Genomic DNA, 25,957 nt, shown 5'->3' with positions numbered 1-25,957 from the left:
CAGAAATATTCACTGTCATCTTGGTAATCAACTCCAGTGTGTATTTGGTCTTGCATTTTAGGTTATTGTCCTGATAAAAGGTGAATTTTTTTCCGTGTCTGAACAAGCAGACTAAACCAGCTTTTCCTCTTGGATTTTGCCTGTGCTTAGACCTTGCCGATGACAAGCATACCCATAACATGATGCAGCCACCACCATGCTTGAAAATATAAAAAGTAGTACTCATGATATGCTGTGTTGGACTTGCCCCAAACATAAAGCTTTGTATTCAGGACAAAGTATATTTCTTTGCCATTTTTTTGCAGTTTTACTTGAGTGCCTTATTGCAAACAGGATGCATGTTTTCAAACAGGCTTCATTCTTTTCACTCTGTCATTTAGGTTAGTATTTTGGAGTAACTACAGTGTTGTTGATCCATCCTCAGTTTTCTTCTATCATGGCCTTTAAAGTTCCCATTGGTCTCATGGTGAAATCCCTGAGTTGTTTCCTTTCTCTCTAGCAACTGAGTTAGGATTAATACAATATTGGCCTCTTGCTAGATTGATGACTATACTAGATAAATGGATGTCAGCTCAACTGGATTTATAACTATTGCTGAGTGTTGAATTATACAAAAAAAAAAATGTTATTTGGGGTCTCCTTTGACATACCAAATCACTGCTTAATTTTCATGCAAGGAAAACTGGGTCCGGTTTCGTAAGGGTTAAACACCATATGACGTGATTAGAAAAAAATCTGGGCCCATCATAGCCCATATAAAACAATTTCAAGGCAATTTCACAGCTTTATTACAAGGGTCTGCAGTTGTATCTGGTTAGGTTAGCCTACCAGATCAGGAAAAACTCTGGGCCCCATGAAAATAACCTCACGCCTCGAAATGTTGAGATGGTATTGACGTTTATATTTTAAACAATGGGTGGTGGGAATGGGCATCCATACACTAGTGACATCTGCTGGTCAGGAATAAATATAAGCCTATTTGATGTTTACCAGTTCCTTCAGAAAGTATTCACACCCCTTGACTTTTTCCACATTTTGTTATGTTACAGCCTGAATTCATATGTATGAAATTGAGATTTTTGTCACTGACTTACACACAATTACCCATAATGTCAAAGTGGAATTATATTTTCGAAATATTTACAAAATAATCAAACATTTTAAAGCTGAAATGTCTTCAGCCAATAAGTATTCAACCCCTTTGTTATGGCAAGCCTAAATAAGTCCAGGAGTAAAAATGTGCTGAACAAGTCACAATTAGAAATTCCTTTTGTGGAACTAGTTGCTCTCGTTCAGACTCACCACAAATCAAAGCCTTCAGTGATTGTCCAGAGGTTCAAATTTAACTTCCATTTTCGGGAAATCAGGTCAGTCTGTTGCTAACTTTGTTGCTGAATTATGTGAGCTCTCTGAACATTGTGAGTTTGGGGCTATGTTATAGAGGACATGCTCCGTGACTGATAAGTCTGTGGCATTAATACAGCACACAGCGCCGTTTGCTGGGGGAAGCCACACTGACTTTCAAAGAGAGCATTGGAACTATCTCAATGGATGGAAATGGCCGCTAGTAAAATATTCAAAAGACCAACAGTGTCCGTTGTGCAGTGCATCAGGTGACAAAAGAGGAGGCAGGAAAAAGGGGAAAAGCAGTGGAAAGTTTCAGATGTGGGGGAACACATTAAGCAAACAACTGTAAGTTCAAGGATGCGGTCTATCACAATTGCAACAGAAAGGGATAATTAGCTAAACAATGCATGGGTCCTAGGAGCAAGCCAGATGGTGGGCAGACTGGGCAGACCATGTTCACAGCATCGAAGCAACAGTCAGCAGCGCACCAACTAGAGAACGCAGGGGAGGAAGAGCATTGCTCCTACAACATGTTTAATGTGAGTGAGCCGCGTGCAGAGCCTATCGATGCTACAGCGGAGGTAGATGAGGATGGAGGTTGACACGGGGGCCTCTACCTCTGCTGTCAGTGAGGAGACCTATAAACAAATGTGGGGCTCAAAACAGGCTTCTGCCCTCACACCGGCAGGAATCAGACTGTGTACATACACCGGGGAGACCATAACATTGCTGGGGGCTCTGGAGGTGGACATTGCATACAACAGCCAGGAAGCGAGAGCACGGCTCCTGGTGGTAAAAGGTAATGGCCTTAGTTTACTAGGGTGTGACTGGCTCACCAAAATACAACTGAACTGGGGTGAGATAAAACACACACACACACACACACACACGAGTGAGATTTTCAAAGATGAACTGGGCACACTGCAGAGCACTGCAGATAAGCTGTTCGTGGATCCTCAGGCCGAGCCTTGCTTTTTCAAGCCCAGAACAGTGCCATACACCATGAAAAAGAAAGTTGAGTGTAACTGTTTTCTTCCGTTGAAGGAGAGGAGGACCAAAATGCAGCGTGGTTATAGTTCAACATGTTCAATCAAGACCGTACACGAGAACACTACAAAATACAAAACAACAAATGTGAAAACCGAAACAGTCCTCTGGTGCAATGACACAAAGACAGAAGACAATCACACACAAAATATCTAAAGAACATGGCTGCCTAAATATGGTTCCCAATCAGAGACAACGATAAACACCTGCCTCTAATTGAGAACCATTCTAGGCAACCAAAGACTTCCATAAAAACCTAGACTAGAAGAAAACACCCCATAAACATACAAAAAACCCTAGACCAGACAAAACACATAAATCCCCCATGTCACACCCTGACCTAACCAAAATAATAAAGAAAACAAAGATAACTAAGGCCAAGGCGTGACATTGAAGATGAGTTGGAACGGCTGCAGGAAAAAAAACATCATTACTCCCATTCAGTTCTCCCGCTGTGCAGCTCCAATCGTTCCCGTTCTGAAAAGTGATGTCACGGTGCATATATATTCCAGTGTGTCCCATGGACATGTAAATGTCAAAAGTGAGTCTAGAGTCGAATGTGTTAGTGTGATCACTGCATGGGGAGTATTGGCAGGCCATTGAAAGTTCAGAACCCAGTCTTATAATTTAATCTCTGTTAGCTACAAACTGAGACAGAGTCCTCCTAACGTTTCTGGGGAGTGGAGAGGAGAGGGACTCACAAATAAGTGGGTCATCATCGGATACATGGGGAATGGGCCAGGCATGGGAAACAGATTAGGCACACGTGGCCATCTGAGAGAATCTGTCCCATAGAAGAAAAACAAGTTGCTCGACCTTTACAGAAAAGCATAGGAGGAGGGAAAAGTAAAAGGAACAAGTGCACAACACCTTAGATTCTGTTACCGCCTACTCCCTGTGATGGTGCCATGGCACACGTGACTGTCACAGTCCAAATCCCCTATACCCATTTATCCATTAGTGGTAAGTACTGAGGGCGACTCAAAGCTGTTTTAATCAGGGGATGGGGTGCATAAAGGAATTCTTTGTCAGTAAGGAAGACAGGAAAGCAGGAGAATGAGGAGACAAGGAGGCAGGAATCAGCAGAGATGATGGAGGATATGACAATGGATCGATGATTAATAACTGAAGGACAGCAGATTCTACACTAACTGAATTAATCGATATACTGTATTTAATTGCACAGCATCTGCAGCTAACCATTCTTAACTTATGCTCTAGTTATAAGAAAGAAAAGACTATAGTCTACTTTTTGAAGATACCCACCTCATGTTTTCACATGACAAACATTTCACAAATGCAGGCCTCAATAGTCTCCCCTTGTTAACACACACACACACACACACACACATACACACACACACACACACACACACACATACTGTAGTCTCCCTGTTTTCCGTTTTATGTATAATGTCCTACTATGACATTCCCTGTCATCTACATTCATCCCCAACTCCACATGTTGTTGAAACACCATCTCTCCATATCATATTTTACACAGTTATCCCTGTCCTGACTCAACCAGCCTCAGGTACTGTATCAATTTCCATGACCTTGGTAGGAAGCTATCTCTGCAGGAGAATCTCAGTATAACTGTACTGCCATTGTTCCTAACTGACCTTCACATGCTTTACTGTGGTCGTGTTTAGTTCCCCCAACCTCTCTTAGTCACCCTGTTACACTAAAGCTTCCCTGGCCACTCTCTGTGATGAGAGAGCTCCCTTTGAGGGGATTAAAAATGCCTCTCTCTTGGCATCCTTTACCTGCTACGCTGGCTTAAAATGCTGTATCTGGATAGTTTTTTGGGTGGACAGTATCTTGATCAGTTTATTTAAAATGATCCTAAACTCTGGTTGACCCCAGGTCAGGAAAGTACAGCTTTTCGATTAATCCCAGGGCACCACTAATTGCAAATCAGTTAGTTGGCTTTGGCTTGTTCAGCTCAATCCTCAGCCACACTCCTCTTCTACCTGGAAGATAGAAAGCTTCAGGTAACCATATAATCCTCTCTGGTGAAGCACTTTTCTTTGAGAAACAGAGGCAAGGGGGAATGTGAGAGGGTTAGAAGAAGGAAGAGGGGAGACTCCCCAGCTGCAAAGAGAGACCAGAAGTTAGCGCCCCCTCGCTAGTGGCCGCTCATTACCTATGAGTAAATCTGTGTCCCCCCGGAAAGAAGACACCACTCGACATTTACCGGCAGCCATCTGAGAGTACAGGAAAGCAGAAAGCCAAAACATGCATTGGCTAAGCTAAGCCTCCCCACCTCACCTCACCTCCACCCTTACCCACCTTCAGAACACATCACAATACAAGCAGTATACTGAGGGGACAGGTAAATAATCGCAGCGGGGAAAGAAAGAGGCCACCTTCCTGATATATGCGTCACACAGCGGTAGATGCCCCCTCTATATAGGTTCCCATTGCAGTCCCTTGTGGTTGTTTGGTTCTGTTGCTGCTGTCTCCTGGATGTGTTTCATGGCAGAGCAACAAACAAACAGAGAAACTGTACAACAGAGAGACAGAGATTCATTCATCCATCATGCAAGTCCTTTCCAGTCTGGCGTTGGTTCTGAAGAACATTTGGACACTTTCCTTCCTCCGGGATCTCCTGTGTGAATTTGTGGGCACTGCCATCTTCCTCTTCACCAGTCTGGCCTCAGTGGTGCTATGGCCCCAGCTCCCAGCCTGGGATGGGAGCCTCTCCAGTCCCACCAGTGATTATCATCTCCATGACTTGTCCTCAGAGTCCGACCCATCCTTTCTCTCGGACTCCCAGCCCCTCTCCGAGTGCCACCCTGACCCCCTGCATGTGGCCTTGGCATTCGGGGCCTCCGTGGCTGTGGTGTCTGTGTGCCTGGGTCCTGCTACCTCTGGAGGAGGGGTCCACCTGAACCCGGCTGTGACCCTGGCTCTGGCTGCAGGACTGAGGGTGAGCCCCTGGAGAGCTATCCTCTACGTGGGGGCACAGCTCCTCGGTGCACTCTGTGCTTGTGCACTTCTCATGGGAATGGTGCCTGCCCCGCTCAGAGGGCATCTGGGGCTGAACGAGGTCACGAGTCACGTCTAATACATTTTTATTTGATTCTAGGTTGTAGTGAAGTATTGTTTTTTGTAGTATTGTAGCTTCCGAAAAGTCATTATTAGAAATGTTTTGCCAAAAACGTCTTTGTATTTTTGTATGGGCTTAATTGATTATGGTTGTTTATAAACATTTTAACTTAATGAATCCAGGTCTGATATCTGTAAAAATGTGTATTTTTCCAGGTAGGTTTGGGTGTCCACCCATGCCAAGCCTTCACAGTGGAGACAGCCATCACCTTTCAGCTGGTGGTCTGTGTCCTCGCCACGTCTCGACCCACATCAGCCTTCCACCTCCTGGGTCCTGTAGTGGTCGGCTTGTCTGTCATTCTGGGGAATCTCGTGGCAGTAAGGAAGATGCCAGATCCTATTTGTGTTTGTTTAAATTCTGTCTGACCATAATAGAGTTTCTATGGGTAATTTGATGGATTTTGTCTATTAAAACATTTTGTAGATCTTTACATTTTTTCCTATGCCCCCCCTCTCTCTTTTTCTCCCCCTCTCTCTCTTTACCTTCAACCTTTGACCAGATTGGGTACACTGGCTGTGGGATGAATCCTGCTAGGTCTTTTGGTCCAGCTGTGGTCACTTTAAAATTTCAAAACCATTGGGTGAGTCTGGCCAAACACAAGTTGACTCTATGAAATTACAAACGTATATTGACACTATTTACTAACATCACACCACAGTTCAAACATACAAATCTACTTACAAAAAAGTTTTTCTCTCCTCTGCAGGTGTATTGGGTGGGGCCGTGTGCGGGGGCATTACTAGCTGGCCTACTACATGACTTGGTGCTCTACCCACGGTGGGGTAGCCCTGGCGACTGGTTGGCTGAGTTTAAGGAACTGTTTCCCAAGGATCCACTCAAACAGCCCACCACCTTGGAAAACACAGTGGAGTAGAAATGGAGGCAGTTATCTTACCATTGTCTGACCATTGACCAAAGGTGACCACACACACCATTCTCTGATATCTGACCATTTGCCACTGGTGTACACAAGTGGTCATGCTAGCTGGGTCCATCGTTGAGTACCACTGAGTGAAGAAACTCAACATTCGTACACATCTACAGTATTCATGCACATCTACAATGTAGCTATGATAATATACTCTGCTGTATTCTCTGGGAGACTGCTTTCTCCTCTCTTTTCCTGAGTGTACTGGATAGTTCCCTTTCTGGCCAGTTATCTGATATTTCAGAACTGAACAAAACACTAATCCACCATCTCAGGTTCTTCACAATCATGTTGTTTGTCAGTTTGACTTCATTTTGTGCATCTTTGTACCTCTCTGAGATGTTACACCATCTATAGAAGCAGATCATGAATATTCAGACCAAAGCCTGGACATGTCAATGAGTGTCCAAGGCGATTTCATTCAGGTCAGTTAAAGGGTACCAGCTGTATAATCATGTAAATTATGCGACAGATCACTATAATATGTGTTTTTATATACCACTATTATATATACCTCTTGTTATACATATTTAAATAACGGCTGTATGACTCAGTAAAATGTTCTTTATTAATATCATGAATTTTACATTTGTTTTTCACTGTATTGAAACGGAACGTCATGTTTTTCATGTCCGCTGTGCAAGAGTTTATTAAAGCTGAAAACCAAACTGAGTTGTCCTACAGTGTTTACATGGGAGGGGGAGTGTAAAGTGGGTGTGAAGCTACAGGAGTCATTTTGTGTCAGGTCCACTTACATGTTCCATCTGTTTCCATGAAATGTCATGCCCTGGGGAGGACTCATCTAGGAAGGAAGGGCTTGGGTGTAATTGACCAGTGTCTCCATAATCTCTCAAACCCAACAACCCTGCCCTGTGCGTGTTTCTGTGTGTCTGTATCTGTGTCTGTGTGTGTCTGTGTCTCTCTCTTTCTCTCTGCCAACAGTGAGAAAAATAGAAAAATGTGTATTTGGATCCACGTCACGATAGTTTTATACCTTGGTAATGCACACTCTTGAATCGTATACTTATTTTTTTCATTTATGTACCATGAGACATTGTTGACGAGTTAATATAACACTATAAATATATGTGCCAATGTGTCTGAGAGCTGCAGTTCTGTTCTGACAGACTGACATCTCTTCACTTCATGTCACAAAATATTCTCTGCGAAGTCCTATCTGCAGGAAACAGTTAGTTACACTCCACTCAACACAATGCAATGAGAGCCGCAAATACATTTTGCCTAGCAAGAGAAAAATCCTTCAACTCACATCAACAACTCTGCCCTATCTATGACAGCCCTCTCGGCATTACTGTGTAAGTTCCCTGACTTGCGAAAAACAACTGAAGATGATAAGAATTACTCACATAGGAAGAAGACATTTGGATTCCAGTTTCATTTGCAGTGAGGGAGACATAGAAGAGCTATGAAAAAGATGGAGGAACACCGGATTCTTAGATCATTACAAATGATGGGTCTCCTGCTATTTGCTCTCCCACATTACTCTGACACCTTAAATCTAAACCTGGTTAACTTCACTGAGTTCTCTGGCCCCGAGGGAAGCTTCTTTGGCTTCTCTGCAGATTTCTATCAGTTTAGCAACAAAACGTGAGTATTGCAATATACTATTTGGTAAGTTTTGGCTTTGCTTCATTCAGTAGGCTCTGCATCATTATTAGGGTATCTGTTAAACTACACTGTATAGTTAAAAGTATGTGGACACCCCTTCAAATTAGTGGATTCGGCCATTTCAGCAACACCCGTTGCTGACAGGTGTATAAAATTGAGCACACAGCCATGCAATCTCCATAGACTAACAATTGCAGTAAAATGGCCTTACTGAAGAGCTCAGTGACGTTCAACGTGGCACTGTCATAGGATGCCACCTTTCCAACAAGTCAGTTTGTCAAACTTCCGTCCTACAAGAGCTGCTCTGGTCAACTGTAAGTGCTGTTGTGAACAGCTTGTGAAGTGGAAACATTTAGGAGCAACAATGGCCCAGTCCCGTAGTGCTAGACCATAGGAACTCACAGAACGGGACTGTCGAGTGCTGAAGCGCTCAGCGCGCAAAAATTGTCTGTTCGCGGTTGCAACACTCACTACTGCCTCTGGGAGCAACATCAGTTCAGGAAGTCTTTGTTGGGAGCTTCATGAAATGGGTTTCCATGGCCAAGCAGCCGCACACAAGCCTAAGATCACCATAAGGAATGCCAAACGTCGGCTGGAGTGGTGTAAAGCTCGCCTCCATTGGACTCTGGAGCAGTGGAAACGCGTTCTTTGGAGTGATGAATCACGCTTCACCATCTGCAGACCGACAGATTAATTTGTGTTTTGCGAATGCCAGGAGAACGCTACCTGCCCAATCCATTGTGCCAACTGTAAAGTTTGGTGGAGGTGGAATAATGGTCTGGGGCTGTTTTTTATGGTTCGGGTTAGGCCCCTTAGTTCCAGTGAAGGGAAATCTCAACGCTACAGCATACAATGACATTCTAGACGATCCTGCGCTTCCATCTTTGTGGCAAAAGTTTGAGGAAGGCCCTTTCCTGTTTCACCATGACAATGCCCCTATTAACATCCAGGCTGTATCACAACCGGCGGTTATTGAGAGGCCCAGCGTCATCCGGGTTTGGCTGGTGTAGGCCGTCATTGTAATTAAGAATTTGTTCTTAACTGACTTGACTAGTTAAATAAAGGTTACATGTAAAAATGTCAACAACAACAACAAAAATTAACAAAGCAAGGTCCGTACAGAAATGGTAACTCGAAATTGGTGTTGAAGAACTTGACTCTCCTGCACAGAGCCCTGACCTCAACCCCATCGATCACCTTTCTGATGAATTGGAACGCCGACTGCAAGCCCGGCCTAATCGCCCAACATCAGTGCCCAACCTCACTAATGTTCTTGTGGATGAATGGGAGCAAGTCCCCGCAGCAATGATCCAGCATCTAGTGGAAAGCCTTCCCAGAAGAGTGGAGGCTGTTACAGCAGCAAAGGGGAGAACAACTCCGTCTTAATGCCCATGGTTTTGGAATGAGATGTTTGACCAGCAGGTGTCCACATACTTTGGGTCATGAACTGTATATGCTGGTATTACTCTCATATTAAATTGGGCAAGGTATGTGGAATTTGAATGGCTTTTCATTAGATTCTTGTCTGAAATCCCAAAGACAATATTTGAACCATAGTATTTTCTGTCCCACAGCATCAGTGTTGTGGTTGGGGCCCCTAGAGCCAACACCAGTCAGCCAAGAGTCACTGAGGCCGGGGCTGTGTATCTCTGTCCCTGGGCACAGACAGGAGGGGCCTGTACTACCATGACCTTTGACACAAAAGGTAAACCTTTACTTATCATAAGTCCTATTCATGCATTTCTCAATGTTTTCTAAAGCTGCGAACATATTATCATACTGTAGATCAGTAAGTAAGTAAAGAAGATATTTATTTATTCTGGGCTCAATTACAAAAAAGGTTGACAAACTGAGCTGTCTGATGTAACTACAGGTGATGAGGTTTATCCTCACCAGAACTTAGTGATAAGCTCTTCAAAGTCCCACCAGTGGTTTGGTGCTACTGTGCGATCCTCCGGAAACTACATTGTGGTGAGTTTTTCCAGCCGTTGTGGCACAATACTGTTACCACTCTCTCACTCTTTGAATTCTCATAAACCAGTCACTCATTTTGCTGTGAGTCTGAAGGCTGCTGTATACAGTCACTGTGCAGTATAGAATACATCAGATATCGATCCTCTAAATCTTTTACAGAACCCCTCTCCCTCCCTCAATTTATTTTCCTTCCTCTCCCAACCACCGATCCCCTCTCTCTTTCTACCAATGTGTGTATGCCTCTGCTCCTTCTTAATTTGACTTTCTTTCTCTCGCGGTCATTCTCTTCATCATTTTGTGTTACACTTCTCTATATCACGTTCCTTCTCCCCCTCTTTCTCTTTCTCTCCTCCCTTCTCTCTCTCCCTCCCTCCCCCTGCGCCAGGCCTGTGCCCCCCTGTTCCACTGGAACGTAATAGACGTGGGGGAACGTGAGGAGGCCCAGAACACTCCAGTGGGGACCTGCCTAGTGTTGAATACATTGACGGGGGAAACGGTCAACTTCTCCCCCTGCAGAGACGTCATGACTGAGAAAAATTACAAAGCCCTGAAGTACAGTAAGAGATATTAGTCATGCCAATAGTACCTGTACAGTACAGTAACAGGTTCCTCTGTTGTCCACTCAAAACTTAAAGGCTGCATTTATACATGCAATCCAATTTTGATCTTTTGCCACTAAATGTTATTTTGACCAATCAGATTGGGCAAAATAACAGAATTGGGCTGCCTGTGTAAACACAGCCAAACAAGCATCTTGTCAGAACTCTTTTGGGAATTGAGTATCATTCTCACTGCTATGCCACAAAACACCTCGGGTATTCCTTCTTAAAATAGCAGTTGACTTCATGTTCAAACGTTTGCCTGTTGGTCTTTCTTTCTACTCTGCATGTTTTCATCTTTGATCTTAATCTTGATTCTCAGCTACCGACAGACGATACTGTGAAGTGGGATTTAGCTCTGACATAACAAAGGTGCCTGCCCTCCAAACATTTCTCATCAAACTTTTTCTTTTTGACTCATATAATGTTATATACTACACAGCAATGTACAGTAGCAGAGTAGATAAGTTAGATCCACATAGTTTATGATACTGTAAGGTAGTAATTACACCAACAGTGTTATGATACCATCTATAACAATAATTTGATTTGTTTCTTGCTGTACTATTCTAGGAGGGAAGGCTCCTTATCGGTGCTCCTGGAGGCTACTATTTTCAAGGTAACATGTGCCATCTGGTGCCATTATTAGCCTGGTTAAACTAGATTTCACGCTACACCTGAGGTAAATCTGCCTGGGCATAAAATTGCTGGGGCATAACATTTGCTGCTGGGGCATTGGAGCTGGATGCCACACTTTCTGAGGCTGCTGGGGGATGGGGAGTTGGTTGCTTCCGCTGCTGGGGAATTGGAGCTGGATGCCACACTTTCTGAGGCTGCTGGGGGGTGGGAAGTTGGTTGCTTCCGCTGCTTGGGCATTGGAGCTGGATGCCACACTTTCTGAGGCTGCTGGGGGGTGGGGAGTTGGTTGCTTCCGCTGCTGGAGCATTGAACAAAAATGGGGTGGACAAACACTAAAATACTAAGAACAAGAAATATAAAATGTCACCATACATGGTTCTTAGGCTGGTGGCTTCCGTAATTATGGTGGCTTCCATTATTGCATTGTTCAACACTCCTAGGATAAATGTATCCACTAATAGCCCTGTTGTTGGAACGTCTCCGGGAAGGTTGATGATGACTGAGCATGATTAATTATCATATTGTCATATAGTCTCGCAAATGCCAGATCTAGGGCAACAACATGTCAGAACATTGTTAAAGTGGGAGGCAACCTGCCTGCTTAATTTGACTAATGTTACTGAAAATATTATGAAATAAATATGTAAAAACATTACTAAAGTGTCTTCTCCAAATGATGGTTGCGGTGTTTAACCTTTCTGTTGCAGGTCAGATCATCAGTGCAGGACTGCCTGACATCGTCGACAGTGCCAAGAGCCAGAATGCCAAACCTTATGTGGCAGGACAAACCCATTCCCCTGAGACTGGTGGATACGATCATTACCATGGTAAGAGGGTGACACGCAAGACTTGTGGTCTAATGCAATGGTTTTCAAGCCTCTTCTCAGAGAGGCCAAGATGTTTCACAATTCTGTTGCAACCCTGAACTAGCAAACCAAATTCACCTAATTAAGTGCTTGATGATTAGTTGTATCAGGTGTTCTACCCCGAAGAGAGGTTTGAGAACCACTGGCCTAAAATATTCAGTACAAAGATATTCAGTGACATTCTTCTCAGTTCAATAAACCCGAAAGGTTTCGCCAACAGGGTATTCTGTGGCCACTGGCGAGTTCACTGGAGACTCAATACCAGGTGAGAAAGTTCCCGTCAAAAGTGTCCACACAACCAGATAATTACTAGCCCGGTCCCAGTTTGTACTATCATTCCGACACATTGTCATGCCAAACATTTATTCACGTTTTGCATGACAAAGAATGGCAAGGAATGGAATATTAGCACATAGGCCCATAGAGCGGTGCCCAGACTAGAGAATAACACTTCCTACGTTTTATGTACCTGGTAGTGATGGTGACAGCTGTACAAAACCTTCAAACATTTGTCAGTAAGATACAAAAGGTTGAAACATTTCTCAATAATTAATTAATTAACTCTGTTTTACTGTGTTTTAAATCCAGTACAAGTATTTATTTTCTGTTTCAGATTATGTGGTTGGAGTGCCTAATGATCGCAACACAGCAGGCTCAGTAAGGGCTCCCAATGGCGTTATGATCATTTACTTTTCATATTAATTTATTAGAGGGTGATCTAAGCTAATGTTGTGGCTTTGTATCCAGGTCAAAATCTATAATGGAAACACACCTGACTTTTTGGGAGTTAAACGCACATTCTTAGGCTCTCAGGTGAGACTGCATTTCCATCATTTCCATCACATTTTATTTTGATTGACTTGTGTACAGGAGAGTGATGAAGAAGTGTCTGTACAGATATGCCTTTGTGTTGATATCTGAGTCATGAGCCACGTAAGTCCACTCAAAACCACATGCAAACTTTCATCTTGCAGGTGGCCTCTTACTTCGGCCACAGCGTTGCAGTGACTGATATTAACAATGATGGGTATGTCAGAACTCTCATACTTACTTTTTTTAGTCCTTGATCATGGAAGTATTAAACATGAATTAACCACCTGATTAACATCTAAGCCACTGGTTGCTGGCTTGCTGTCCCAAGGAACCATGAAAGAGAGCTCAAATGTCCAGCCATTCTTGCTCTGTCCTCTGTCCACGACAGAATAGACGACATCCTAATCGGGGCGCCCCTCTTCATGGAGCGTGTGTCGGGCCAGCAGTTGCAGGAGGTGGGCCAGGTGAGTGAAAACCTGATCTAGCACATGGGAGCATATGGGAGCATAGTGTGCAGTCTAGCACATGGGAGCATGGTGTGCAGTCAAGCACATGGGAGCATAGTGTGCAGTCTAGCACATGGGAGCATAGTGGGCAGTCTAGCACATGGGAGCATAGTGGGCAGTCTAGCACATGGGAGCATAGTGGGCAGTCTAGCACATGGGAGCATAGTGTGCAGTCTAGCACATGGGAGCATAGTGTGCAGTCTCCATTCACCTTTTTTTTTATACCCAGCTCCGAGACAATGGATGTGTGTAATCCTTTCCCAGGTGAGTGTGTACCTGCAGAGAGAGCGCTCCACCTTCCACTCCAAGCCAGACCAGAAGCTGACAGGTTCCCAGTTGTACGGACGCTTTGGCAGCACCATCGCCCCCCTCGGTGACCTAGACAAGGACGGTTTTAACGGTGAGGCTCTGATATACAATCATTTGACTTACAATATATGTCTCTTCCCTTCTAATATAGTAACTGCCTCAGGGGCAGCAGAATCAGTATTATCTGATTTTCTGGTTAACTTAAACAAGGAATGATATTAAATGTGAAAATATCCTCTTCAAAACACTTTGTTTCCGAAAGGACATTAATCTTTGAGTTCATGATTCCCTCTTGAAATGCTACATTTTCTAATGGTGAGGAATGCTTTTGTCATAGCAGTGTTTCAATGCACTCCGTCCGTGGATTTACTCATCACTATAAAGTGTTTCCGTCTCTCTCAGATGTTGCTGTGGGAGCCCCATCCTCGGGCGTTGAAGGGAGGGTTTTCGTCTACATGGGGACTAGTGATGGACTGTCTCCCCAGTATACCCAGGTCATCGAGAGTCCCTTCCGGTCCCTAGGCTCTCCAGCACAGTTTGGCTTCACCCTGAGAGGGGCCACTGACATTGATTCAAATGGCTACCCAGGTTAGTCTGAAAACGAACTCTTCGGAAACTGTAGGCTTGTTTACCTTGATTTAGAATAGATGTGGATTTGATTATATTGGGTGTCGTGTTTTGACTTGATGTGTTTTGACTTGAAGTATTTGATTCTAGCCCAAAAAAACGTGAATTAATAATCTCATCAAGATTTGAGACGTTATGTAACAACAAACCTTACCCCGGCCAACAATTCCCAACAATGTCCCTACCTCTCTTGTTAAGCCACAGTGTCAATCCTACCTAGACCACTTGGAGATGTCAACCTGTAAGATCACATGGAGGTCACTCTCTTCCCTTACAACTCCACAATCAGCCTCTGGCACAGTTCAACAACAGCAGCAGCAAAGATTTCTGTTGTCTTTTTCATTGTAGTTGACTACTACCCAAGGACAAATTGCCACTACTTAACAAAGTCCTTTCAGTCCCAGTAAAAACGTCCTCTGACATGTTGTTTGTCTCCCGTCCCCCTGGAGACGAAGGCAAAGTTTCTCGGACACACGAGAGAGAAACAGAAAGGTCACTCATCCAGTAGAGTGGCCAACATTTGTCGGGGGAGAGCACTAAAATGGAGATACATTTAGTGTCCCTTGGAGACTACTGAACTACTCTCAACACAGCAATGCTTTTTGATGTGCAACACCTCTGGCTTTTAAAGACACTCATGGCGCTCTTTGTCTCTTGTTCCCCCAGTGAGCCTGTTACAGTTCAATTTTTTTTTCAGCTGACCTCTTTCCCTGAAAATAGTTTTGTTTCCTACTTTAAGTTTCTTAGGAGTCACTGTGATATGAAAGCAGAGGTCCTGGCTGTTACCAAAGGGCAATCAATCCCATGGACTATTTTTTTGATAGCACTTTCTCATGAAAGGGTATCAATCATGTCATTTTTTCCAAAGCTGTTTCATGACTTTATATTTCAAGACTAGAAAAATAAGAGCTTGCAACTTGTTTTTGTCAATCTTTGTTGCCTCACAGATCTAATTGTTGGTGCATGGGGAGTCAATAAGATTGCTGTGTACAGGTACAGTAGTGTGAGACAAACAAACAGTTTATTTGTTACTTTAAATTAACTTGAGGAATGTTATCTGGAGCAAGGTTAACATTTGCATTCACAATGTACCCACACCGTCTATTCTCTGTTTGTGTGGGGTGGTACCAGGGCTCAAGCTGTGGTGATGGCCAAGACCCAACTCTCCCTCTACCCTGACTTCCTGAACCCAGATGTGAAGGAGTGTCAGCGCCCCACCACCAACGAGCCTGTGGCCTGGTAAAGATTCTTCTCATACCAGAGTATCATACCATGAGTGTGGGCATTATCCATAGCCGTGGGAAGTTGTTTGGGGGTGCGGGTGCTGTGTTAATTATGATGTATATTTGATATTTTTGTATTTTCAAGGGGTGGTGGGGGTGCTGAAAAAACATTTTGCCTGCACTACAAACACTATTTTGGTCCGCTAATACAGCACTATTAAAGGTCCAGTGCAATACTTTTGGGACAAAATTTCTGTTAAATCAATATTATTTTTTATTGCAATTTTCAGGGGGTGCTGCAGCACCCAACTGGGAAGAACATTTATGATGGACAAATGTTGGTGGGCACGGCAAACATGCACGTGTTGTCACTATGCAGAATTGCTGTAGTATCCTAAGTGCCAAACATTTTATTAAGATGTGTGACATGTCTGGACAGTTCCTGGTTGTGTTAGACTGATCTTTCCTGTGATGATGTGTGAATTTGTTCTTGTAAATTCAGAATGGCATTATGACTGATGTGGTCTGTCTCTCTCCTTACAGCTTCACCGTCATGATGTGCATTAGTGTGTCTGGCCACAGCATTCCAGAGGAGATAGGTAGGAGACGCATACTGAAGTCATTTATTCCTGTGGAAACATACACATTCTCCTTGAGTTTGAGTTTTCTGTTTGTTCAAGACACTAAATCCACTCTTGTAGTTCTAGATGCAGAGCTTCAGCTGGACAAGATGAAACAGACAATGGCCAGGAGGACCCTATTTCTGCAGACCAATCTGCCCCAAGAGTATTTTCAGCTAACCATTCAGAGAGATGTGGGTGTGGTCTGCAGGAACCAAACCGCTTACCTACGGGTGGGTTGCTTGTGCCAGTTTAGACAATTTATAGACCTGTATTTTGGTTTACAATGGTCAGTGCTCAAAACCTGAAATAAAACCATAATGGTGCAGCAGTGTTCTTATCAGGCTGATGCCCCCAAGTGGCCATTCACTGAAGTGACACTTACAACAGGCTCCAATCACAATACCATTAGTAACCTCACAAAAAGGTTGTGAACACTGCCATTGTCAGTGGCAACAGACAAACCTGAAAGGGGAATAGATTTCTATTGTCTTAACACTATGTGATCCACTAAACTGCAGTAGATCTTTACTGAATTTCAACTGAATTGAGGGTTAATTGCATCAATGTCAGTACTGCGTCCTGTCTCTCTTTCCAGCATGAGTCAGAGTTCAAGGACAAGCTCAGCCCCATCTTCATCTCCTTGAACTACAGCCTGTCCAACTCCCAGGAGGCCATGCTGCATGGCCAGAGAGCTGTGGTCGCACAGGTGACATCACACATTACATTCTAAATGTATTAAAACATTTTCATTTGCAAAGGAATAACATTTATAAGTGGTAATTACACAGTCGAAACCTATGAATTAGCGTAGGTGTTTGTTTCTTTGGGTATAAACATGTGTGTATGTGTCTGTGTGTTGCGCAGACCAGGATCATTCTGGACTGCGGAGTGGACAACGTCTGTGTCCCTGACCTGAGGCTGACTGCTGAAGCGTGAGTGTCAAACTCCCCTGAGTTCCTCATCACTCAGTAGTGTCATCTGTTTTCTTGGTCATTCTACATGTTCAGGAATTTGACCAAGTAAGGTCTCGTGGGATCAGTGTGCGGAGAAAATAGAGTTTAGTTAGAGCATGTTATTCCGGTCTACTAATACAACCCTTTGACCCATCCTCAGAGGTACTGACCGTCTTCTGATAGGGGATGACCACCCTGCCCTGCTGGTCATCACAGCAGAGAACAGAGGAGAGGGGGCCTACGAGACCGAGCTGGAGATACGCCCACCAGCCAACACACACTACCAGAGTATGGTGACTGACAGAAAGGTGACTGTGACTCTCCTGTTCATAATAAAAGGGAATTGTTAACAGAGTGGCATCAACTGTCCCACACCTGCAGGAAAAACTATGAGCCCAGAGTTTTTCTGGTTAGGTTATTTGGTCAGCATAGCCTACCGGCCCTACGTAAAACACACTGTCTGCGTCTGAAATGGCACCCTACTCCCTATATTGTGCACTACTTTTGACCAGAGCCTCATGTCTGAGTGTGCCATCTCTCCCAGGGCTTCAGCAAGTTGATTTGTGCTCAGAAGAAGGAGAACCAGACGGTGGTGATGGTCTGTGAGCTTGGGAACCCTATGAAGCAGGGCCAGAAGGTAACCACCATGTTATTAAATATAGTGTAAGTAAATACCCTCGCAAGTGCCTTGCATGAGTCAGAACGGCTCATTGGAGCAGGAGCCTATCTCCTGTTTCTGTAGCATGAGGCAGCTTGATGGACAGGACACTAATCTATCACCTTAATCTCCTTAATGCTGTCTGAGTGCCAAGCAGAGACTCATTGGGTACCTTTTTTACAGTCTGTAGTATAACTTGGCCGGGGATCGAACTCCCAACCTTCCAAACTCTGGCCGGACACACTGAGTTGGCATGGAATTACACATAGAGTAATGGTGCCGTTCTGGATCTTCACTGTCAACGGACGTGGATGACATGTGACTGTGTTTGCAACAGCTCTGTCAGTCTGAATGATACAGTACAGTATGTTCTTCTCTCTGTCTGTCGTAGCTCCTGGCCGGTCTGTTCTTCAGCGTGGGGAACCTGGAGGAGGTGGAGAGTCACGTGTCATTCACATTACAGATCAAAAGGCAAGAACAACACTTTCATCCCGTCTTGTGGTTTTAATGCCTTCGATGCTACCAAGGCTTTGTTTTTGTATTTTGAATACAACATTTTAATGGGGAAATTCATGATCACTAAAGTTAATGTTTAGTGTAGAGTGATCAGCACAATGTAAGGCATATTTAGGGTCTTTGAGATACACATGGTTTACATGCTTGTTAATCAAGTTGTCTGTATTTTAGACATTCAAGGTGTCAGCTGAAGGTTCATGGCCTTTCTAATGACACAAGGGAAATGGTCAACATTCATTCAGCTTCTTCCTTCCTTTATGATCTCTAGCAAGAACAGCCAGAACCCTGACAGTAACATGGCCCATCTGAGGATTGATGTCAGCGCTGAGGCAGCTCTGGAGATGCGGGGGTGGGTGGGCCTTCCTTCATTGTCCTCCAATTATCATCAGAGCCATAAACTGTGCTGTTTTGTGCTACCATGGAAATGAGCACTCCTCCTGACTCCTGAGACACACTTTCTGTGTGACAATTCAGAGCTGCCTTCAGAGCTGCCAATCCAGACAAGTAGCAGACTGAATATCTAATATCCAAAAGGGATGAGTGATGTTTGCCAATTGGAAGATGTTGTCCTAATAAGAGCGTAATACAGTACAGTAACACCATGGCTTCCTCTTGTCCTTGTAGTTATTGGCTTTCCCAGGACACGTAGTTACTAATTATCACTAGGACCAGGCTAGTGTTATCAGTGTTGTCCTCAGCGTTTGGTCCACCCTTGTAGCCTGTTGTTTTTTGGACAGGGGCTCCTCTCCACCTGAGTGTGTCCTGCCCATTGCCAAGTGGGAACAGAAGGAGCATCCTGCTGACCTAGAGGAGGTTGGCCCGCTAGTGGAACACGTCTATGAGGTAACCTTTTTATGGTTCACTCTGAAAAGAAACAAGAGCAATTTAAGACATTTGTCTCTCTGAGGTTGGTGCAGTTTTAGGTCAAAATGCGTAACATCTATTTGAAGAGTCCATAAGGCCCTTCTAGAGTAGGTTTTGTATATGTCATATATAAGCAAAGACAATGAGATCCAACTTTAGTGAGGGGAATCCGAAAGCATGTTGTTGTTGTTGTTGTTGAAACACTCAGTTGAGAAACCTGGGTCCGAGCACGGTCAACGCCAGGGTGCAGGTAGAGTTCCCTACCCATCACCATGGAGACGTCCTGCTCTATGTGTTCGCCAATGCTTCTGAGGATTTCCTCACCTGCCACACTGACTCCCCTGACATCGACCCATATCAGGTGAGAGAGGTAGCATGATGTGGCCCTGCAGTGTGCCAGACAGCAAATCTTTCTATAGCGGGAAAACTATGTTGTTTTTCCATGAATTATGTTTCATTTAAAAGGAGATCACTATTTTATTTTATATTTGCCTTAAATAGAAGCAAAACCAATGTTATATTGTTCTTTTGATGATGTTTTGGTCATATGAAATTGGAGTACACTCTTTTGTTTTGGCAGTTGGTGAAGACCGGGAATGCTACTGTTGGTAAAGTGTATAAGGTCAAACAGAATGAGGTGGCACAGCAGGAGCCTCAGCGCAAAGAGACCGTTCACGTGGTAAACAAGTGTCGCCTCACTCGATTAACATAATGACATGCATCAGTGTACTTCTGACAGCAATACAATCAAACTGTCTTGTCTTTACTTGATACTGTACGATAGGCTAGTTCCTTTTTGCTGCAATTTCAGGGACAACTTGCAATATTCTATATGTGCCACAAGAGGGGGCTAAACAACAAAATATTACATCTCATGTGGATGGGTACATTCCATTGATGTGTAATGGGGGAAACAGGTTGACTCAGTTAGGTCTGTTCCTCTCTCTATTTCTCTACAGAACTGCACCAGTGGAGATACCTGTCTGAGGTTTGTGTGTGAGGCCACAGGTCTGGAGAGAGGCTGGAGCGCTGTGGTGAAGGTGATGTCTCGACTCTGGGTACAGACCTTCCTGGAGGTGAGAGGGAGGGAGGCAAGAAGAGGGAGGGAGAGATAGGGAAAGAGAGAATCACAGTGACATATTTTCCACACAATCTTTAACTATATCTGCATTCATAGGTGTAAAGGAAAAGCGCTCCAAGACAGCTCTGCATAATTTTGAGATAGCATTTTGTAAGATCTTACTTTGTTGACATTATTCTGTAATGATTATGGAACCCTCATTCTGTTTCCCCTAGAGGCCCTATGAGAATTATGTTCTCCACTCTACAGCAAGCTTTGAGGTTATAGATATGCCCTCCAAGATCCAACCTGAAGAGCTGCCAAGTGGACAGGCTGAGGTAGAAAAAAAAAAAGAAAGTTTACCCTTTCCACTAGTGTGTAGACAACACTTATTTACTAATGACATAAACGGCTGACTTGAGGCACATACACAACCGTATGTCACAAAGTAATAGTTTCTTCAGTAGTCATTGGACAGATTTAATTGGAGCCAGTTGACCATGTGTGTATGTGTGTAGACCCAGACCAGTGTGGTGTGGAGGGCTCCTGATGGAGAGAAGGAAGTGCCGGTGTGGTGGATTGTTGTGGCTGTGGTCTCTGGCCTCTTCCTCCTTGCTCTGCTAGCTCTGATCTTCTGGAAGGTAAATGTACTGACATCGTTAAAACGGCAGGTGGCGCAAGATTGGGCCCTATAACTGGGTAGCATTTAGAAGGTGCTCCTCAGCTATCATCTAAGTATTGATCACTCAGTCTTTTTTAATGATATGTTTTCTTAAAATGGAGACAATTTAAAGGGGACATAAAGGAGAATGTCTTCAATGACACACGAATGAAACCGGAATCGGGAAACAATATGTGGAAATGTAAATGTTTTGTTTTTATGCTTCAGGTGGGGTTCTTTAATCGCAACCGTCCCCCGTGTGATGATGACGACGATGCAGAACACCTAGCTGGGCCTGGACAGTCAGAATATGCTGAGATGCCCACAAACACAGAGGACAAGCAAGCATAAACAACTGCTGTATCACCCTGGAAACCCTGGTGTTTTATGTATTTATTTGGTTTGACAGACGCCCACACGTTTTCCGAGTGTTAAACTGTTTCACATGGTTTGTAAATGTTGCTGTGGGCTTCTTGTTTTACTCCCTATATCTGCACATTTTCTAAAGATGCAACCTGAAGATGTTTTTTTTTTTTAAAAGGGTAACTTATAGCTGTTGCATTTTGTATTAAAATAACCATATAATCGCGATTAAACACTTTGTGTCCTTTTGAAGCCAAACTGGCATTCCAATGTTCACAGAGGGGATATCCTTGTTAGTGTGATGGCATCGGCCTGCTCTCTAAGCAACCATTGTGTTGGGGAGACCATCATGACTCACTGAAGGCTGAGCCAGCTTCCTGTTGTTGTAGAGGGGAGACCCTAGTGATAATAACACTCAGACCCGGCAATCATGTGTTTATAATTAAAAAGAATAATAAATAAATACCCAGATATGGCAAGAAAAGTACAATACTTATTACACATGCTTGTTTTTTTTGTTACATTGACATTTTATATGCATTTCAAAACAACTGCAAATGAATAGTGGCTATTGTGCATGCAAATAGATAGATAGCCTACTTTTAAGTGATATGGAACACTGTGTTCTTACATTTGTAATTACACCGTCCTCCTAATAGGGTTCGAGATGGACTTATAAGGGCCCATAGACCTTCATAGGGGCCCATCTGTGAACACACTCTACTTTGGTACCATTAGGGGGCGATCACGACCACCCACTAAGCAGAGCAAGCGTCCCCTCCCACGTAGGACAATGGAATTGTGAAGCCACTCCGGAGCGCGAGCCGAGCAAGGAGTAGGCATCCGAGGCAGCGTGAAAAGGGAGCAGTCAATGCCAACCTCAAAAGCAATATGGATGAATGGCCACCTAAGTGGAATTGGTGATGTCGTAGTGAGAATGCCACCACCGCACATATCACGTCTTCTTTTTCTCTTTCTTTTTCTCGGCAATCTCTGGGAAGGATTTGCTAAATCCATTCCGGACCAGGGAGCACTTGGTGAGTTATTCGTAGAGATTCGTCAAGGTTCGAGTTGAGGGGAAAGTCTGTGATGGCGAGTATGATAGGCTGCTATAGCTAACGCATTGGATGTTGTTATTATTTGTGCCCCTCTCAGTGATGAGGATGTGTTATTATGTAACCGTCGCATTTATTCAGCTATAAATCTCTACGCACGAATGAATACAATGTAGTCGCCGCATGCTCTGGTCTTGTGGCTACTTCATTGCAGAATAGGAAACAAAGGATAGTGAAGTGCAGCACCCTCCCCTGATGGGCCATCTGTAGGTTAAATCTGTAAATCAATCTAATTTAACGCTAGGCAATATATCCGATCAATAGCAGTTACATTATTCCGTTACGATGTCCAATAGCAATTAGGCTATGATGAGGCGTCAGTTTAGTTCAAACTTCTATCCCTGCCCGTTAACTTTATGTAACTTTGGAAGATCTCAACTAGATCTTTTCAATTAGCAAACGGTCAATTGTCAGACACCAATGGTTAGTAGAACTATTTAAAAAAAAAATCAAAATCAATAAAATCATTCAATGCGAGAAAAATAGGCCTATAATATATTGTGCATTTGTGAATGCGAGATGGTCGACAAGCTTGTTTTGGCTACTGTCATTTGCACGCACCCATTGTTGACATTGTTCTTCTTGTTGTTGTTATGTCCCAAGAGGCCTCATGAATGACCAAAGGACATTTTATAATTTCAACAATGTTTGTTTTGGGTTCACAGGACTTTTGACACATTTCATTTATCCTGTTTCAAATCAGTTTCTCAGCAGGAATCATTTCACCATTTTATATTATTATTATTATTATTATTAAATAGGCTGTCCTGAGTCTGTAGACTATGGTTTGCAATTAAACAAACTGATATAGGCCTACTGCCTGTCATTGTAACTGAACAGGAGAAAGGGGGACTTTCAAGGTGTTTGAAGTGGATGCTAGTCTCAATGCTTGGTAGTGATTTAGACCCCCTCTCCCATACAGTTCCCTATCCTTCAACTGGTCCAAGCACAGTTTAGTTCAGATACTTTCAATATGTTGCAATTCCTTGTAGATGCCTCTTTTTATAGCTAAGCAGGCTTTTAAGAAGTCATGTCCGCTATCTATATTTCATTAGCTGAGCTGTTTCCCACCGAAAGAAGCCTATTTCTGGAAGATGTGCTTATTGCTTAGTGCTTTGGACAAGACTGTCAAGATGGGTAGAGCTTCTTAACCCATACATGTCAAATTCAGTGTCATTTATTATTTTAGCTTCTCTAATCTTATCTATGAATAACCATAGATTATCCATGTGAAGACCACTAGTTTCACAGACTGAGCAAACTGGTTGTGGTTGGTCTAATAGTTTGTCCTTGCAGTATAGCTATATAGATTCAACTTTCTTGAAACACTTTCAAGTGGGAAATCACATCAAAGTCTCTAGCACCTTGTTGTTATACCATGCTATTACACTGTGGGTTGATAGGAAGTATCCCAACTGGAGAGACAGGAAATGTTGATTCATTCATTTGATGGTGTTGTCATCAACCATATTGATTTGTCAGACGATGTTCTTTCATTACTTTATCATAGAGCTCATGACCTCAATCTCTCCTCAGAAGTAGAGGTCCCTTTGAAGCAGTCAGAGAGTTTCCCATCCGAAGCGAAGTTGAGTCGCTGAAAGAATTAGGCTTTTGTGGATTGAACTGAGGCCGATGGGGAAAAAGCTGGAGTGTCTTTCTTTTTTTATCGCAGTAGAAGTTCCTTTCTTTTAACAGCTCAGTAGCTCAGCAAGAATGAGATGAATCACCACAGCCTATTAAAAAAAGTATCGTATTACCAACGAAATGCTTGGTCTAGGAATTAAAAGGAAATTATTTCAGAGATCAGTGGAGGGTGATGCTGTGGACAAAGTCAAATCGTGACCGACTGTCGTCTTGTCAGCTCAGCTCCTCCTGAAGATTCATATTTAGTTATGGGTAGGTGTTTGTATACGTCCCAAATGGCACCCTATGTCCAATATGCCCGGGTTAAAAGTAGTGCACTTCATAGGGAATAGGGTGCCATTTGGGCCGTAAATTTTTCGGTGCACACTCTCTGCAGCATCAGTAATCAAGGCATACATATTAATGGATATACTGTTGAAATGTATTATGTAGGGATTAAACCTAGTCATGGGGATGTTATCTATTCATGATTTAGTCTAATAGCGCAATATTCAATGTAAGCCTGATGTCCCTAGAGAGCAGGTTTGTATGGTAGAAGAGTTAAGGATACTTAGAAATACTATATATGAAAATGGTCGCATTTTTCTTTAAAACAAATGTGACTTTTCACTGACATTAGAAATCCTCATATCTGAATTATTGTCCTGAAAAGGAACTTTTGATTCCAGGTCATCTTCAGTATGATGTTAACCGTGATCTTGATTTGTCTTAACATTATTCCATGCTGAATTCTGAGATCAGAGTGACTGAGTGGAACGTGTCTTCTCTTTGTCCTCTCTTCGTCACTTGATGTTGTTGCCATTGTAATCTGTCCATGGTGAGTCCTGCCCCTTCCCCTCTCAGTGACCTCTATGTTGTCTCCTACCCAGTTGAGGCAGTTTGTCACATGTCCATTTGTGGCTTTCTTTTGAAGATCGTGTTTATCTGTCTTACAAGAGCCAGGTGCTGTCTGTCATTCAGACAGAGATATTCATACGGTTGTTGATGCTTCTATGGTACAAATCCTTGATTTTTCAAACGTCTGAGGTGTATTGCTAGCTACTTAGCGCCTGAGGTTGGTTACATTTTTTTTGCGAGGACGGAGGCAGTGTTGCTATTGTTGAGTTCAGGGGTTTATGTAAAAGCATCAGCTGTGTATACTTGCAGACTGACTGTGCCCACTGCCCAGAGCAACAACCAAAGCATGAAAAATGTGTGTTATTCTTGGGCTGTTTCTGCATGACCAACACCTAACTGTTCTAATCGGTCTGACAACCTTTGCAGCCTGCCCCGGTCTGCAGACAATAGCCTGCTGATGCCTGGCCAGGCAGGGGTCATATGTGAGCTGACTGCCATGGATTTGTGTTGTCTGTACCCCCCATCTTCCTCCCACTGCCGCTGGGCAGCTGAACCATACAGGCTCAAATTCAAAATTGTTCAGATTCGTAATTGTTTGGCAGAACAGTCCCTTCTGTGCCCTGAGATCTAGGTTTTATTGTGTTTTTATTGAGCAAAATTATACATTTTCTTTGTTTGTTTTCTATCGATGTCATGGGGTAATTTAGTGACAGGGTGGTTGTTCTGTATAGCTACACTTCAGGGGTAGTCTGTCCATATCTATACACTGCTGCACTTTGAGCCTTTGAGTTTGTTTAATTTAGGAAAACTACTCACATGAATAAAACATTTTAAAGACACGTGATCAAGGTATAAATTGATAGTTATTTTAAAATACAATCCATTTTGGGGCTAAATTGTGGTCGATTTGCAGTGTACAAATTATTATAATTATGTTTCCGGCCCCCGGACCATACGCTCCAACAAAAATTGTCGGTTGGTGTTTTATCTTTTTATGCCTCCAGCATCCATATAGTTTTTATGGAGTTTTCCTTCATTGTGGTC

General features: G+C 43.3%; 3 protein-coding genes across 3 annotated transcripts in view; all 3 read left to right on the top strand.

Moving 5' to 3' along the window:
* Positions 1 to 4,936: 4,936 nt before the first annotated feature.
* Positions 4,937 to 6,500, top strand: LOC112259171 (aquaporin-5). The gene is made up of 4 exons (XM_024433919.1): positions 4,937 to 5,446; positions 5,662 to 5,823; positions 6,006 to 6,086; positions 6,213 to 6,500. Exons 1-4 carry the CDS (start codon positions 4,937 to 4,939, stop codon positions 6,378 to 6,380), a joined length of 921 nt encoding a protein of 306 aa, XP_024289687.1. The 3' UTR covers positions 6,381 to 6,500.
* Positions 6,501 to 7,693: 1,193 nt separating this feature from the next.
* On the top strand, positions 7,694 to 21,804 carry itga2b (integrin, alpha 2b). The gene is made up of 31 exons (XM_024432903.2): positions 7,694 to 8,042; positions 9,638 to 9,768; positions 9,937 to 10,034; positions 10,423 to 10,594; positions 10,959 to 11,008; positions 11,210 to 11,255; positions 11,983 to 12,102; positions 12,362 to 12,406; positions 12,755 to 12,798; positions 12,889 to 12,954; positions 13,116 to 13,168; positions 13,343 to 13,418; positions 13,725 to 13,860; positions 14,172 to 14,357; positions 15,344 to 15,389; positions 15,528 to 15,635; positions 16,163 to 16,218; positions 16,321 to 16,472; positions 16,838 to 16,948; positions 17,107 to 17,174; positions 17,356 to 17,503; positions 17,740 to 17,832; positions 18,245 to 18,324; positions 18,638 to 18,718; positions 19,107 to 19,212; positions 19,442 to 19,594; positions 19,814 to 19,912; positions 20,193 to 20,309; positions 20,530 to 20,631; positions 20,812 to 20,934; positions 21,183 to 21,804. Exons 1-31 carry the CDS (start codon positions 7,861 to 7,863, stop codon positions 21,303 to 21,305), a joined length of 3,171 nt encoding a protein of 1,056 aa, XP_024288671.1. The 5' UTR covers positions 7,694 to 7,860; the 3' UTR covers positions 21,306 to 21,804.
* Positions 21,805 to 22,114: 310 nt separating this feature from the next.
* The window catches only part of fam171a2a (family with sequence similarity 171 member A2a), a 63,251-nt gene continuing 59,408 nt past the window's right edge, over positions 22,115 to 25,957 (top strand). The window contains exon 1 of the mRNA XM_024432902.2: positions 22,115 to 22,354. Coding sequence (XP_024288670.1) covers positions 22,189 to 22,354 — 166 coding nt within the window. The 5' untranslated portion in view covers positions 22,115 to 22,188. The remainder of the gene's footprint in view (positions 22,355 to 25,957) is intronic.

The sequence above is a fragment of the Oncorhynchus tshawytscha genome, linkage group LG09, assembly GCF_018296145.1.
Source record: "Oncorhynchus tshawytscha isolate Ot180627B linkage group LG09, Otsh_v2.0, whole genome shotgun sequence".
In the NCBI taxonomy this organism is placed as follows: Eukaryota; Metazoa; Chordata; class Actinopteri; order Salmoniformes; family Salmonidae; genus Oncorhynchus; species Oncorhynchus tshawytscha.
The sequence above is the reverse complement of the archived record's forward strand: the minus strand, read 5'-3'. Positions and strand labels throughout refer to the sequence as shown.

What these genes read in the sequence shown, in the direction of transcription:
- LOC112259171 (XM_024433919.1), top strand. Translation starts at nt 4,937, where the DNA reads ATGCAAGTCCTTTCCAGTCTGGCGTTGGTTCTGAAGAACATTTGGACA. An exon ending in GGCATCTGGGGCTGAACGAG is followed by an intron (nt 5,447 to 5,661) that starts GTCACGAGTCAC and finishes GTATTTTTCCAG; the next exon opens with GTAGGTTTGGGTGTCCACCC. An exon ending in TTCTGGGGAATCTCGTGGCA is followed by an intron (nt 5,824 to 6,005) that starts GTAAGGAAGATG and finishes ACCTTTGACCAG; the next exon opens with ATTGGGTACACTGGCTGTGG.
- itga2b (XM_024432903.2), top strand. Translation starts at nt 7,861, where the DNA reads ATGAAAAAGATGGAGGAACACCGGATTCTTAGATCATTACAAATGATG. An exon ending in ACTGATATTAACAATGATGG is followed by an intron (nt 13,169 to 13,342) that starts GTATGTCAGAAC and finishes TGTCCACGACAG; the next exon opens with AATAGACGACATCCTAATCG. An exon ending in CTATGAAGCAGGGCCAGAAG is followed by an intron (nt 17,833 to 18,244) that starts GTAACCACCATG and finishes TGTCTGTCGTAG; the next exon opens with CTCCTGGCCGGTCTGTTCTT.